The sequence below is a fragment of the Pseudophryne corroboree genome, chromosome 7 (assembly GCF_028390025.1).
Source record: "Pseudophryne corroboree isolate aPseCor3 chromosome 7, aPseCor3.hap2, whole genome shotgun sequence".
In the NCBI taxonomy this organism is placed as follows: Eukaryota; Metazoa; Chordata; class Amphibia; order Anura; family Myobatrachidae; genus Pseudophryne; species Pseudophryne corroboree.
The window spans coordinates 121,804,223-121,821,323 of record NC_086450.1 but is presented as its reverse complement, the minus strand read 5'-3'; the positions used below and the strand labels follow the sequence as shown (position 1 = coordinate 121,821,323).

The 17,101-nt window shown below is 45.4% G+C and overlaps 1 protein-coding gene across 5 annotated transcripts in view; it reads left to right on the top strand.

Annotated features, from left to right (window-relative positions):
• LOC134944763 (sodium channel protein type 2 subunit alpha-like) overlaps positions 1-17,101 on the top strand; it is a 329,999-nt gene that overhangs the window by 183,261 nt on the left and 129,637 nt on the right. For 3 of the 5 annotated variants that reach the window (XM_063933609.1, XM_063933605.1, XM_063933604.1), the window contains 3 exons: positions 913-1,119; positions 2,688-2,969; positions 6,702-7,037. In XM_063933609.1, coding sequence (XP_063789679.1) covers positions 913-1,119; positions 2,688-2,969; positions 6,702-7,037 — 825 coding nt within the window. Of the gene's footprint in view, positions 1-912; positions 1,120-2,687; positions 2,970-6,701; positions 7,038-17,101 lie in introns of those variants that run through there. The other 2 variants (XM_063933606.1, XM_063933607.1) reach the window with 2 other exon arrangements.

The window sequence follows — 17,101 nt, the reverse complement described above, 5'->3', positions numbered from 1 at the left end:
GTGTCGACCTTTTTCCCATGTCAGCCTTGTCCATGTTGACCAATAGTGGTTGACCTATTGACTGTCAACCTTATCCAGGTTGACCCATTGATCCATAACCCATGCCCTTGCACCCTTTTATTCTAAGGTGAAGGTGTCAACAGTTACAATGTGAAAAGATAGAGGAGATGAGTGGTGATTTACGAGGAGGGTTGGTTAGTTTTTAATAAAAAGGTGCAATTTATGGGCGTGTTTAAAGGTGAGGAGACTGATAGAATGTCTAACAAAGAGGGAGATGTTTCAAACTTTGGAGAGAGATAACATAGAAAATTTGCCCAAAGCAATCAATCAGCTTGTAACTGTTATTTATTTAGCACAGTCATTGAAAATACATTTACAGTATTCATTGGTTGCTTTGATCAACTACTCCAATTTATGTCTCTCCAAGGTTTGATAAATCTCCCCTCCAAAGAGAGAGTTTCTGAGAAGCGGGGTGTAGTCTTAGAGATGAGTGTGAGAGGAAGTAACCAGGATAAAGGTGAGGCATTGGTGGGAAGGGAAGCCGAGAGGGTAGGTGGGAATGTGGACAGAAATGAGGACGTGCAGGAACACTTGTTCACATAATGAGTTATTGCAGGTCCAAAGATTTTACGTTATGCATCTTATTCTTACTGAAGGCAGCCATTACTTTATTTTGAAATAAAATCCAAGTGAATACAAATTATAGTTTCCATAGAAATTAGTAAATGTGATTTTGGTAGTACGTATTGATCTGATAGTTAGAGAATTGGTTCAGCCTACACAAAGGCTGCCTCTGATGAGGAAATGAGTTCTTCTGTTGGATCCTCATTACATATCTGAGCATTGTTGGCATCTCCAGTGTTTCTGCACCTCTACCTCTTCATCACAGCACCACTCTTAAATTTTCTACAGACCCTCCGTGCTGCTGGTAAAACCTACATGATCTTCTTCGTTCTGGTGATCTTTTTGGGCTCATTCTATTTGGTAAATCTTATCCTGGCTGTGGTCGCCATGGCTTATGAAGAACAGAATCAGGCAACCTTAGAAGAAGCAGAACAGAAAGCTGCTGAATTTCAGAAAATGATGGAACAGTTGAAAAAGCAACAGGGGGAAGCTCAGGTGACACCAATATTTGAGCCTACATGGCCTTCTTAATAAAACATGCCCATTTACTCATGAGATGCTATTGGGAATGTGAAGACATACGCACTACGGTATGTGCAACAAATTGCATACAATCAGTTAGTTTCATTATTTACCTTATTATGGGCCTAATTCAGTAAGTATAGCAAATTCTGCTAATTAGCAGAATTTGCTATCCTTTTCCTAGCATGCTGGGGGCTGTCCATCGCTGGCATGCTGACCGCCACCTCACCTGCCGCAAAAAGTGTGAGCCAATCAGAGCTCGCGGACCGGCAAGCAATCAGGAGCCACCGCTGCTGTACCGCAAGCTCTGATTAGCTCACAAACCGGCACTGATTTGAGATACACGCCGCCGGAGACTGTACTGAGGGCAGGAGAGGCGCGTGCTGCACTCTCCTCCACTCGGACACAGTGACAGCAGGGGCGGCCCCAGGCAACAGCAGCAGTGAGTTGCACTGCTGTGTATCTGGCACTATTGGGGGGCATATGTGTATCTGCCACTATTGTGGGGCATATGTGTATCTGGCACTAAACTACTGGTGGCATATGTGTATCTGGCACTACTGGGAGCATATGTCTATCTGGCACTACTGGGTGCATATGCCTATCTGGCACTGCACTATTGGGGTCATATGTTTATCTAGCACTGCACTACATGGGGCATATGTGTATCTGGCACTACTGGAGGCATATGTGTATCTGTCACTGCTTGGGTCATATGTGTATCTGGCACTACACTACTGGGGCATATGTATATCTGGCACTATTGGGGACATATGTGTATCTGGCACTGTACTACTGGGGGCATATGTGAATCTGGCACTGCACTACTGGGGCCATATGTGTATCTGGCACGATTGGGGGCATATGTGTATCTGGCACAATTGGGGGAATATGTGTATCTGGCAGGATTGGGGGCATATGTGTATCTGGCACGATTGGGGCATATGTGTATCTGGCACGATTGGGGGGCATATGTGTATCTGGCACTACTGGGAGCATATGTATATCTGGTACTATTGGGGGCATATGTGTATCTGGCACTATTGGGGGCATATGTGTATCTGGCACTATTGGGGGCATATGTGTATCTGGCACTGCACTTCTGGGGGCATATGTGTATCTTGCACTATTGGGGCATATATGTATCTGGCACTAATGGGGGAATATGTGTATCTGGCACTATTGGGGGCATATGTGTATCTGGCACTGCACTATTGGGGTCATATGTGTATCTGGCCCCCCATATGTGTATCACACCCCAATTTAATTGGCCACACCCTGTGTTGCATGTGGATACACCCATGTTTTGGGTGCGCACGCACACAGTACCACTAACAAAAAATGTTCTATTTGCACCACTGGTTATGACTATTTATAGACTATGAAGGAGATTCATGAAAGCTTGGAAAGAGATTAAGTACTAACCAATCAGCTTTATACTGCCATGTTACAGGCCATGCTTGAAAAATTACAGGAGCTGATTGGTTGGTACTTTATCTCTCTCTACACTTTCCTGAATCTCCCCTATTTAACCATTGCAGGCTGTAGCAGCGGCAGCCACAGATGCTTGGGCTGAGTCACAAGAAATAAGCGAAGAAGGTGAACCTGACGATCCATCTGAGAGCTCATCTACAGTCTCAAGGCTGAGTTCTAAGAGTGCCAAAGAGCGGAAGAACTGGAAAAAGCAAAGACAACAGGTAGAGCATTGTGATGGAGATGAGAAAAGGGATGAGGAGAAATATTATATATCTGGATCTGAAGAGTGTTTAAAGAGAAAAGGGTTCCATTCTACCAGGGAAGGGAATCAGCTAGAGTACAACAAGGTAAGATTTCATAATACTGCAGCCCACTGGGAGAGTGAAATAATATTAAATCTAAGAATAAAACCAATCTGTAGAATCTGTAGTTCTTAAAATGTACTCCTATGTAGTCAGCCATTTGTCCATTACAATTCAGTGGGAACAGATGATGTCACTAGTCCCTGGAGAATTTACGGGCTGAATTCTGACTGTTGTCTTGGGGCCTGATTCAGAGATGGACACAGATCGTTGCATACGCAGACAGATCTGTGTCCATCTCCTCACATGCTGGGGGCCATCCAGCACAGGGCAAGGCTGCCCAGCATGCGTGACGGGTTGCCTCCCGATGCGTATGAAATTAAATTGCGGATGTATTAAACTAAGGTTGACACTGGCTGCAATGTCAGGCGGTCGGTCTGCATTTTTTAAATTGGACCAGCTTGGTGTTATACCCCTGTTCGGCCCACCCCATTCCTCCAGCACCGTGATGCGGTCCCCCGAATGCCCACCACTGTCAATCACACTGCAGCCACATCCATCCTGGATGCGGACGCAATGTGTAAGGTATCGCACCGAACAGTGCACATGCCCAGACCAGATGGACGCACCCACTGCGTACGGATTCACAGCTACATCCATCTCTGAATCAGCCCCTCAGTTTGCAAAGTGGCTGAGTCTATTGGGTGCAGTCTTGCAATTCTACATGTAATGCAGGTTATGTCCTTTTTAAAAAGTTTTAGTCGTTCAAATATATTACTTAACATTTCAAATATTTAATGCATTACAGTTTCAGTGTTTTTGTGAAGCTACTGTATAGATTTCCTACTGATATACAGTACTATAGTAGAGGTTATTTATAAGGGGCAGATAAAATGCACAAAAACCCAAGTGGGATTGCTGTGGCTCATAAACACTTATGTAAACCATGCTTGCAGACTGCTTTATAATGTTGCCTTTGGGAGATACCAGAGGATGAAGTCCAGGTGGAAGTACTTGGCTACAATCTCAAACATGCAAAAATAGGTTCATCACGATTTGAGCAGAACATTTCTCCCTGAGGCTCATTCTGGTGCAGGGACAAAGCACCTATTGTATCAGTTGGTGTTTTCTTACTGCGCGTGCGTTTGAGCCGCAGTGACATCACTGGTCTTCCTTTCTGTGTGAATCCTCAAGTCTGATTGTACAGAATATTTCTGTCTTTATAAATGTTTGCTCTCCAGCATCTTCACCAGTGTCATCTGTAGTAGGCTGGAAGGCATGAGATAGATTTAGTATGATTGTTTAAGTATAAACGATTGCTCGAGCTATTGCATATTGGGCCTGATTCAGATGAAGTTGGAGGGTGCATCTCTGCTGCTTACTTGGAAGCAGCAGTGATGAGCAGATACGGTAATGCAGTAGAAGGTGTCTGATATAAGTAGATGCCTCATGCATGCATTTGTGATCCAGTGCTGCATCCTAGGACACAGCATCGGATCACCTATGACACCACTGTCCAGCTGCGTTACCCATGGGGTCACACAAGCTGGAAGCTACAGCTCCTACCAAGAGGCCAGTAAATCTTTCTTCTGACCAGGGCCGGATTTAGGCTAGTAGGAGCCCCGGGCAACAAAGGTGTGGGGACCCCCACCAATAAATTGACACTGCACCCTGCCACTGTCACTATGCCCCTTAGCAGAGTAGGAGAGTGAGGGGAGTGAGAGACAAAGAGGGTGTCAGGGAGAGAGAGAGAAAGAGAGAGAGAGAGCTGGAGCGAGGGATACAGAGGGGGGGATGAGAGAGAGAGGGGGGTCAGGGAGAGAAAAGACTTAGGAGTGAGAGGGAGAGAGAGAGTGTCAGGGAAAGATTGAATGAAATAGAGAGAGAGGGTATCAGTAAGAGAGAGGGGGTGAGATGGTAAGAGATAGACAAGGTGCCAGAGAGAGAGAGAGAGGAACAAGAAGGAGAGTCAGAGAGAAAGAGGGTGTCAGTGAGGGAGAGAAAGACAGAGATAGAGGGGAGTAAGAGAAACAGGGGCAGAGTGAGTCAGGAAGAGAGAGAGGGGGGAGCAAGAGTGAGAGGTAGAGAGGGGGGGGGGGCAGAGAGAGGTGCAAGAGAGAAAGAGGGGGTGCCTGGGAGGGAGAAAGAGACAGAGATAGAGGGTGCCAGGGAGGTGGAGAAAGAGGGAGAGAGACAGATAGGGTGTCGAGTAGAGAGAGACAGAGAGAGAGGGGAGCAAGAGAGAGTCAGGGAAAGAGAGGTAAGAGACAGAAAGGGCATGTCAGGGAGAGAGAAAGTGAGGGGTGGGAGAGAGGAGTGTCAGGGAGAGAGGGAGTGAGCAGGAGAGAGAGGGGGAGTGCAAGGGGGAGGGAGAGACAGAGAGAGAGTGAGAGGGGAAAAGAAAGAAAGAAAGAAAGAAAGAAAGAAAGAAAGAAAGGACTAAGAGAGTCAGGGAGACAGAGGAGAGAGAGGAAGGGGAGAGATGGTGTCATGGAGGAAGAGAGTCAAAGTGGGAGAGGGGAGCAAAGGAGAGAAGGTATCATTGAGGGAGATACAGAGAGAGAGAGGGGAGCAAGGGAGAGAGCATGTTAGGGAAAGAGGGACAAAGCGAGAGGGGGGAACAAGAGACATAGGTTGAGAGAAAGAGTGTCAGGAAGTAAGAGAGGCAGAGAGAGGGAAAGAGGGTGTCAAGGAGAGAGGGAAGGGGAGTGAGAAGGAGAGAGGTAGGATGTCATAGAGGGAGACAGAGAGAGAGAGAGAGAGAGAGAGAAGAGCAAGGGAGAGAGGGTGTTATCGAGGGAGAGCGAGAGGGGGAACAAGAGAGAGAGGGAATGAAAGGGTGTCAAGGATAGAGAGAGAGAGGGGGGAAGACAAAGCGGGAGAGAGAGGAATAGAGCTGGAGAACTTCTACCTTTTGGGCTACAGCAGCATCAGGTCACTGATGGGGGTGGACACTTCACGGCATTAGTCACCTCCCCCTTCCCCATACACCTGCAAATTGCGGCATTGTTTGTCTCCGTCTCAAAGATAAAAACAATCCTGTGCTGGCCAGTAAGGGTGCAGGGGGGCCGGAATGGGGCAGTGTTTGCCCGAGTGTGGGTATAATGTATAAGGGCCTCTGGATGACCGCCCCATCCGCCCTGCCTATAATCTGGCTCTGCTTCCGATGGAGATCCTGGCCTTGGCACTCCCCCAAAATGGAGGCATAATGCCTCCATTTTGGAAAATGGAGGCCATCATTGCCCCCTCCCCACCCCAAATGGCTGCAGACCAGCAGCGTCGCAGTCCAAAATTGTAATAGGGAGCCACACCAACTGGCCTTTCAAACTGACTCACTGCCAGTTGGTGTTACTCCCCTATTTGAATTTTGGACTGCGCTGCAGCCCCACCTTGGCATCCGCCACTGTTGCAGACTGTTAACCCTTGGCGTCTGCTGCTGTAGCGCATTTGACACTGTAGTACCTGTACTGTGCATGTGCAGTAAGGGTCCTGTGCATGTGCAAGTACCATTTATCGGTACTGTACTTTATGCATAGTGCAATAGACCCTTCAAGATCTAATCAGGCCCATTATACTTAAGTTGCTCTGGTCATTGTCTAGTACTATCTTTACTTGCTTTAAAAATACTTATATAGTGACTTGTCATATAATTACCATATACTGTAATATAGTATTTAAAACTTCAGATCCATGTTTCATGTCAAATATAAAACATAGGCAGTTGTGAAGCTTTTTCATGTCACTACTAAATATACTTTGTTGTGTTTATTTTTGTAGTCGCAGATGAGTATCCTCGGCCCTATGTTTTCCCCTGGGCTCAACAGCAGAGCCAGCATTTTTAGCTTCAAAGATCATGCCAAGGATGTAGGGTCAGAGAATGATTTTGCTGACGATGAACATAGTACTTTTGAAGATAACGACAGTAGAAGGGATTCTCTGTTTGTGCCTGGAAGACAAGGACAGCGGCGAAATAGCAACGTTAGCCAGACAAGTCGATCATCCAGGATTCTGCCATTACTTTCCATGAATGGTAAAATGCACAGTACTGTGGACTGTAATGGAGTAGTCTCCTTGGTCAGTGGGTCATGTGCGCCTGCTGGACTCTTACCAGAGGTAACAGTGTGGACACCGCAACCAGCAAATGTTTTTAATGATGAGGGATGAAAATGAATTGTTTTTATATGAAGAAAATTTTCAGCTCCTGACAACTTATTAGTGATGTCTACATGCTCTTCTGCAACTTTTACTGTACACCTTGCTTTCCTGTCTTCCTTTTGTGTTTTTTTTTTTTTTAACAAAGCCTTTATATCATTCAGTCAGATGTTATTTACAACATTAAGGACCGGATTCAAATGATATCGCACCCGCTATCTCCCGTCTAAAGTGATGGGAGATAGAGGGGTGATATTCAAATGTGACCTGCTATCACGCTGATTGTGCTCAATACAGTCTAGTTTAGGTGTGTCTAGCGCCTAAACCCGACTAAAGTAATGGGCGCGATCGTGAAGAGACCCGTTTGGGCACCCAAACGGGTCTCTTCACACGCAATTCAACTCTACCTTCAGGGGTAGCGAGCTGAAATGAAGTTGTCGCGCCCGTTGGCAGTAACATTAGAATACCGCTGGCGGGCGCGATAGGGGGGCGGGAAGGGGGATGGAAGATTGGAATGCGGCCCTAAGACTGCTCTTCTCCACAAACTGGACAGATTGGTACCCAAATGGCAGTGATACATCCCAGGTCAAAGAAAATAAAAACTCTAACTGGATAATATAGAGTGGTTGGTGAAAAACACAGAATGAATCCAAAGTGCAATGTATTTAGTAAAAAGTGCAGAAGACACCTAGAAACCAAAGTCAGAAGAGCAATGAGAGAAAGAATCAATCTAATATGCACATTATTTCACACTAGTAACATATTGTTTATTTAATCATTTTGAATTTAATCATTTGAATTAATATAAGTTAAATTAAGAAAACATTTTAACAATGTCTTTATTTTTCAGAAAAAATATATATCCTCACCCCCTTTTAGTAATCTTATCACAGATTTTAAGTAGAAGCTGGCATTTTGTGACTCACACATATATTTCTGAGTTTTGATATTTGAATTACAGTAAATCCCTGAGAAAAGACTGAACCACAGACTGCATGGTATCTGCGTGACTATCTGTGTGATGTAACAAGTTACTTGTAAATGGATAGGTTATATTGTTATGAATATTGCCACAAGTCACAAAATTAAGACTGGAAAAGACTGTGCGTAGCCCGGGACTTACTCCTACAGTGTAAAAGACACAGGCTGATCGAGCCGGAGCTGATGTCACACACCCTCCCTGAAAACACTTGGGAACACCTGCATTTTTCCAGACACTTCCAGAAAATGGCCAGTTACCACCCCCAAACTTCCACTTCCTCTTATAGAAACATAGAATTTAATGGCAGATAAGAACCACTTGGCCCATCTAGTCTGCCCCTTTTTTTTATCCTTTAGGCAATCTCAACGCTTTTTGAACCTTCATTCTTTGTAAGGATATTCATATGCCTATCGCAAGCATGTTTAAATTGCTCTACAGTCTTAGCCTCTACCACCTCTGATGGAAGGCTATTCCACTTATCCACTACTCTTTCTGTGAAGTAATTTTTCCTTAAATTTCCCCTGAACCTCCCCCCCTCCAGTCTCAGTGTATGTCCTCGAGTTCTAATACTTCTCTTCCTTTGAAGAATGTTTCCCTCCTGAACTTTGTTAAGACCCTTGATATATTTGAAAGTTTCTATCATGTACACCCTTTCCCTTCCTTTCCCTTCTCTCCTCCAAACTATACATGTTAAGATCTTTTAGCTTTTCCGGGTAAGTTTTGTGATGTAGGCCATGCACCATTTTAGTTGCCCTTCTTTGTACACTCTCTAATGTATTAATATCCATCTGGAGATATGGTCTCCAGAACGGGACACAGTATTCCAGATGTAGCCGTACCAATGACCTACTGTATACAGTTGCATTATCACTTCTTTTTCCTGCTACTGATTTCTCTCCCTATGCAACCAAGCATCTGACTTGCCTTTCTCATTGCTTTGTTGCATTGCTTTCCTGCCTTCAAGTCAAGTTGAAATAGTGACTCCTAAATCCCTTTCCTCCTCAGTAGTTTCCATTATAGTACCCTTGATACTATATTTAGCCTTTGGGTTTTTGAGACCCAAGTGCATGCTTTTGCATTTTTTAGCATTAAACTGTAGTTGCCACATTCTTGACCATTTAACAAGCCTACCTAGGTCATCAATCATTTGTTTTACCCCTCCTGGTGTGTCTACCCTGTTGCATATCTCTGTATCATCTGCAAAAAGGCATACTTTCCCTTCAATACCATTTGCAATGTTACCAATAAAGATATTAAAGAGAACTGGACCAAGTACAGGTCCCTGGGGTACTCCACTGGTAACATTTCCCTCTATAGATTGCACTCCATTTACTACAACTGTCTGTGTCCTATCCTGCAACCAGGTTCTTATCCATTTAACTGTTTTATAATCCACCCCCACGCTTTCAAGTTTATTTAGCAGTCTGTAATGTGGGACAGTGTCAAATGCCTTACTAAAGTCTAGATATGCTTTATCTACAGCTCCCCCTTGATCTATTATTTTCGTCACAGAGTCAAAAAAGTCAAGAAGATTTGTTTGGCATGATCTCCCACCAGTAAACCCATGCTGTTTTGGATCCTGTAAGTTGTTTGATTTAAGATATTCCACAACTCTTTCTTTTAATAGTTTTTCCATTACTTTCCCTACTACTGATGTAAGGCTTACTGGTCTGTAGTTACTTGCTTCTTCCTGGCTTCCACTTTTGTGCAGTGGCACTACATTTGCTCTTTTCCAGTCCTCTGGAATGGCACCTGTATTTAGTGACTGGTTAAATAATTCTGTTAAAGGTGTAACCAGCACATCCTTTAGTTCTTTGAGTATCCTTGGGTGTATCCCATCTGGCCCCATTGATTTATCCACTTTTAGTTTTGAAAGTTCTGTTAGGACCTTCTCCTCTGTAAATGTACTTTCATCTATCTTATTTTATGTATGTCCCTGCAATTTAACTGTGGCCCCATCCCTTCTCCTTCTGTAGTGTATACTGAGCAAAAATAATTATTTAGGTGATCTGCTATTGCCTTGTCTCCCTCCACCAAATGCTCACTCTCTGTCTTAAGTCTTACTATTCCTCCATTTGATTTTCTCCTTTCACTTATAAACTCAAATAAAGTTTTGCCCGCTTTATCTACGGACTGGACCATTTTCTCCTAAAGCTTCTGCCTTTTGCACGTCTGATCACTTTCTTAGCATCCATCCTTATTTTGAGTCTGCTTGTATTTCCTAAAAGCCATCTTTTTTGCTTTCACACTAGTTGATACTTCTTTTGTGAACCACACTGGCTTCCTTTTCCTGGTGCTTTTCCTAACCCTTTTGATACAAAGGTCTGTTGCACTTAGTATTGCACTTTTCAGTTTTTCCCACCTCTCCTGCACTCCTTCCAAGTTCCTCCAGTCCGCCAATGAATCACTTAAACATCTCCCCATTTTTGCAAAGTCAGCATTTCTAAAATCCAACACCTTTGTTTTTGTGTGACAGGAGTTGGATCTTGTCTTTATACTAAACCATACTGCTTGATGATCACTGGATCCCAGCTGCTCACCCACATATATGTCGGATATCCTGTCACCAGTCCTGTCGAATGCGTATGTCTAGCGATCAAAAAAGACTCTGATTTCTTTCACAGTTTTGCCTCCCACATGCGCATTATGATCCGTACGCATGCGCAGTCGATCGATAAATGTCCGCCTTGCGAATTTGCACAACAGCGATTAGGTCTGAATTTGGCCCAGTATCCATTCCAGACTATGGGGGTGATTCAGATCTGAACGCTGCTGTACGTTTTTGCACAGCGGGCGATCATCGATAAACTGCGCATGCGTATGCACCACAAAGCGCACACGCATCGGCAAACAACAGGCATCGCCGGACAGCGACAGGCTGGTGCGAAAATTTTAATCGCACAGGCATTCGCATGCTGATTGACAGGAAGAGGTCGATTGTGGGTGGTAACTGAACATTTTCTGGGAGTGTCAGGGAAAACGCAGGTGTTCCCAAGCGTTTTCAGGAGGGTGTGTGACGTCAGCTCCGGACCTGATCATCCTGTTCTCATCGCGCTGTAAGTGTAAGTCCTGGGCTGCGCACAGACTGCACACAGTGAAAAAAATCATTCAATGGTGAGTGAGTTGCGAACAGATTTGCAGCTGTCCGCTGACTGAGGGTTTTTTGCAGCTCGGCGAACACATGCGATTGCACACTTGCACGGCGAATATACACTCCCCTTGAGCGGCGACTATCAGAACGCAGCACAACAAATTTAGCAGCCCAGCGATCAGTTCTGAGTCACCCCCATGTTTTACCATCGTCATTGTATGTTATCAGAGCATACCTGCATTTCACTTTATTAAACTGTCATATTAGTAAATAAGTAACCAGTCTAATTCTCCAATCCAGTTTATTAATCAATGAATTAAGGGCCTAATTCAGACCTGATCGCAAAAGCAAAATCTTTCTGTAATGGGCAAAACCATGTTGCACTGCAGACGGGGCAGATTTAACGTGCAGAGTGAGTTAAGGTGTGCACACACGCTGAGTAAATCTGTAAGATTTTGACCATATAGTCAAAATCTCAAGGAAAGTTAGTGCACATCTCAAGGTGTTAGGCAGCTTGCGATACTGATTCGATCCTGAAGCGCACTCCCGCGGGATCGGGATCGCAAGGCTAGATAAACTGTGCAGGCAAGTCAATCTTGACTGTCTAGTGCACAGGTTCTCAAACTCGGTCCTCAGGACCCCACACAGTGCATGTTTTGCAGGTAACCCAGTAGGAGCACAGGTGTATTAATTACTCACAGACACATTTTAAAAGGTTCACAGGTGGAGTTAATTATTTCACTGATTCTGTGAGGAGACCTGCAAAACATGCACTGTGTGGGGTCCTGAGGACTGAGTTTGAGAACCTGTGGTCTAGTGTATTATCTAGTACACAGGTTCTCAAACTCGGTCCTCAGGACCCCACACAGTGCATGTTTTACAGGTCTCCTCACAAAATCACAAGTTAAATAATTAGCTCCACCTGTGGACCCTTTAAAAAGTGTCAGTGAGTAATTAATACACCTGTGCACCTGCTGGGTTACCTGCAAAACATGCACTGTGTGGGGTCCTGAGGACCGAGTTTGAGAACCCCTGATCTAGTACAAAGTATAGTAAAAATTGTCACTTAGTCAAAATCATACATGGACAAAATCGAAAGTACAGATAGTCAAAATCTGTACTATCTGTGCTATCTGGGCTCTGGGGGAGTTCAAGGGAAATCGCATAGTCAAAATCGGACATAGCAAGGATCTCACCGTATGTACACACATTAAGATTTGGGTGTGTTATTTTGTTTCTGTGCAGGGTAAATAATGGCTGCTTTATTTTTACACTGCAATTTAGATTTCAGTTTGAACTCACTCCACCCAAATCTAACTCTCTCTGCACATGTTATCTCTGCCCCACCTGCACTGCACATGGGGCCTCATTCAGGCCTAGTTGCACGCAGGCTATTTTTTGCACTGCTGCGACCAGGAAATCACTGTGCAGGGCTGCAACCGCTTGTGCAGAGAGCTGCACAAACAAAAAGTTTGTGCAGTCTCTGCACAGCTCAGGACATACTCACCCACTGCGACGATCCGGGATGTTGATGACGTCAGGATCCCTCCCTGAAAACGGCCTGGCACGACTGCGTTTCTCCGGACACTCCTAGAAAATGGTGAGTTGCCGTCCACGAACGCCTTCTGCCTGTCAATCTTCTTGCGATCGTCGGTGCGATCGCTTTATTCTTTCGTTTCGTCGCTGCCCGTCACCGGCCAGCGACGCGCCTGCGCAATGCGACCCGTGCGCATGCGCAATACAGACCCGATCGCACGGCTGCAAAAAACTGCAGCGTGCGAACGGGTCTGAATGAGGACCATGGTTTTGCCCATTAGAGAAAAAGTTTGCTGTTGCAATCAGGTGTGAATTAGGACCCAAATTCTCAACCAAAACCTATAGTGTTCTTATGCTCTAGCATGGTTAAGTTTTCTTTTACATGTTGAATTATACAGGTAGGCTTGCTGTTAATTACTGTTATTACATTCACATATGGAATGTCTCTATTGGTGTCATACTGACAGTAGGGATGGCATTTTTACACTTTTTGTGATTATAAAGTTTGTTATTAGGTGCTTATCAATATTTATATTTTGCAGTACATTTTATATCCTAGTTGCTCTGAAAAGCATGCATTGCATGTTATAAATTCTCAGGTGATACAAACGTCAAATACCCAGAAGTGTCTTATTTTAAGGTCTGCGTGGGCACATTGTTACTATAGCTAAAGCACTGGGGAATGTACAGTTCAAGGAGTGAAATGACATTCAGAGGTGCATTTACAATCCCCACTGTAACATTACCCACCCACGTCACCTTGATACAATTATGAGTGATGTACTAATGTAATTGTGCCAGATTTACATGATTAGAGTTCCGGTAAATGCACAAAGGAGCTGATTTCTTACAGTAGCCAGAACAGTGTGTGGGAGATTCCTCTATGGATATGAGCCATAGTGACAACCTGCTGTGTAATCCGCATTCACACCTGGCCTAGTGTTTGCACACCTGATGTGGTGTACCTTTTTATTCTTCTTATTATTATTATTATGATTATTCTTATTATTACTTATTTGCCTGCACAAATATAAATAGGACCACAACCAGCTGCAGGATGTACAGTAACTTTAGGTACCAATGTAAAATGCAGAACCTGATTTAGCCTTTAGAGAGGTCAGCAGCCTAATCCAGTTCTGAATGCAATGTAAAAATGAATGTGTGCATAGTTCAAAGAACATTTACTCTGTATGTTATACAATATTTGTACACGCACCACATGTAGTGCAGCATGGTTCCGTTACTGCATATACTGCACCCAGGCAAAATAGGCACCTAATCAGCACTGTGATATTTAAACTTGTTTTTCTCTTACGTCCTAGAGGATACTGGGGTCCACATTAGTACCATGATGAGGTATAGACGGGTCCCCTAGGAGCCTTGGGCACTTTAAGAAATCAATAGTGTGCACTGGCTCCTCCCTCTATGCCCCTCCTACCAGACTCAGTTTAGAAAATGTGCCCGGAGGAGCCGGTCACGCTTTGGGAAGCTCCTGAAGAGTTTTCTATATTTATTTTCTGTTTGTTATTTTACAGACATTGCTGGGTGGGACTTAGGGAGGAGAACGGCCCAACTTCCTAAAGAGTTAATGGTCCCATTTCTCCGCTGACAGGACACTGAGCTCCTGAGGGAGTCATTCACAAGCCCCACCACGCCGATCGTACCCTTCCGCAGCACGCCGCCACCCCTAAGAGAGCCAGAAGATAAAGAAGAGTGGTGAGTAGAATGTCGGCATCCCGGTTAGCGGGTCGCCGGTGGGAATGGCGGCACCAGGGTAGGAACACAGCGCTGACATGCAGGCTGCGCTCCGGGAGGCTCAGGGGGACACGCTGTGAGGGGCGCACTGAGCCACCAATGATACCCACACTGGTACATAATTAACAAGGGTTCTAACCCTCTGTTATATTACACAAGACCTCAGGCCAGTATTAAAAAAATGGGAAGCCGTGCGCCATTACGGGGGCGGGGCTTCACTATGAGTGGATCCAGCAGCTCACCAGTGCCATTTTCTCTCTGCAGCATGCTCTGACAGGCATCACAGGGAAGCGCAGCTCCTCCACACAGACTCCACATCTCCTCAGCGGTACCAGGGGGTCTTAGAAGGGGGCGGAATGGTAGAATACTAAGCATATTAAGGGTCTTATTGTGGCGACCCAGCTGAGTTTTTTTACTTGGCTAAAAAGGCGCGGTGTGGCTAGCTCCAATTTCTATGTCCCCCTGTGGGCTCTGTGTGGGTTAAACTGTATTTTCACCTTCTGTGTGTGGGTGTGTGTGTGTCCCTTCACGTTACCATGTCCAGGGACTGCGTTTCCTGCACAGCAGAGTGTCTGTCCTCCCCTGGAGACTCCCTACCATGTAACCAGAATAGTACACATTCTCAGGCTAGTGGGGAAGAACCCCCATGGTTAGATTCCATTAAGGGGATGATATCTAATATTTCTGCTAAATTATCCCATACTGAGAGACGCAATACTTAAGACAGTCTATGGATGACCTGATGAATAGAGATTCAGTTCCCATACCAGCATCTCAGACCCCCGCCATTTGCCCACAAAAGCGTACTCTGGCCCAGCTCATACAGCCTGATACTGATGATGATACATCAGGCACAGAGGAGGGTGAAGTGGATACGTGAAGGGGGGGGGGGGGGGGGGGGGAAGTGCTGTCACAAGGAATACAGGCTCTAATAGAAGCTGTGGGAGATGTCCTGCACATTCCTGACAAGGAGATAGAGGAGGATTCTTATTTTAATGTAAAAAAGAAATCCTCAGCTACTTTTCCAGCTTCAAGGGAATTGAATGCTCTGTTTGAAGAAACTTGGGCTAATCCTGATAATTAACCTTTTAGGGATCTGAAACTTTTTAACTCCTTTCCCTTTCCTCTTGATGATAGAAAGAAATGAGAAAACTCGACGATTGTGGACGCATCGATATCTAGGTTGTCACGTAAGATAGTCTTACCTGTTCCTGGGGCAGCATCCTTAAAGGACACGGCTGACCGAAAGATTAAGACCACTCTCAAATCTTTATACACTGCTGCTGGGGTGGCCCAGAGACCCACTATTGCTTGTGCATGGATCACTAAGGCCATTGCTAAGTGGTCAGGTAACCTTTTTGACGGATTATATTCCTTACCCAGGGGGGAGATGATTTTACTCCTACAGCATATTAAGGACTCTGCTACCTTTATGGTGGAGACCTTAAAGGAAATTGGTTTGCTCAACGCACGCACCACTGCCATGGCAGTGTCAGCACGCAGGGGCATGTGACTACGCCAATGGACTGCGGACGCGGATTCCAGGAAAGGCGTGGAAAGCCTACCATTCACAAGTGAGGCCCTTTTTGGAGATGAACTGGATATGTGGCTATCCAAAGCTACGGCGGGTAAGTCTACATACCTTCCTTCCGCAGCAGCCCCAGCTAGGAAAGCCTACTCTGCTCCAACTTTGCAGTCCTTTCGGACAGCGAAATTTAAAGGCAAATCCAAAGGTTCTTCTACAGCCTTCAAAGCAGTGGTGTGCGGTGAGGTCAGTGACGGGTGAGGCACTGCAGCCACAATGTCCGCTGAATCCCGCCGATGACCCCTACCGCCGCCAAGCTGATGCCCGCTACCGCCCGAAGCCAATGCCTGCTACTGCCACCACCCCTGGTGCCTGCTACCGCTAAATGCTGCCACCACCGCTAATGGTCTACAAAATTGTCGCCATCAACTGCCCTTGCCGCCATTTCACATCTCAGTCCGATACCACCAATGCCAGTAGCATGGCTGCTCACCAAACAGGCGGCTAATATTTGTACATTTATATAAAATAAAAAAACAAATATTAGTGTTTGGGACTGGGGAGGGAGGGGGAGGAGTACTTGAATGCAATTTTGTCCATTGCTGCAGTAATCCCGCAGGGGCAAACGTAAAATTTGCGAGGGGGGGGGGGGGTTCCGTGTGTGTTACACACACACATATAAATTCTCCTCCCACAGCTTAACCCTAACACACACACCCCGTGTGCAGCCTACGTCTAACCTTCCCCACCTCTGCAGCTTAACCCAAACCCTCCGCTGGTATACTGACTGTTGGGATCCCGACTGCAGGGATCTTGACCGCATCTCAGTATAGGTCTATTCCTAATTTGGACTGCAGAATGCCGCATTCCCTACCACGCTTTGACTGCGGACTGTCTCCACACCCCACACACACTTTCACTGCAGAATACACACACACACGCACTCCGACTGTCGCAGTCCCACATACATACACACACACACACACTCAGACTGCCCTCCCACATACATACACACAAACACACACACACCTGGACTGTAGATTATACACACACACACACACACACACACACACACACACACACACACACACACACACACACACACACTGTGACTGCAGACTGCCCCCCTCCCCCAT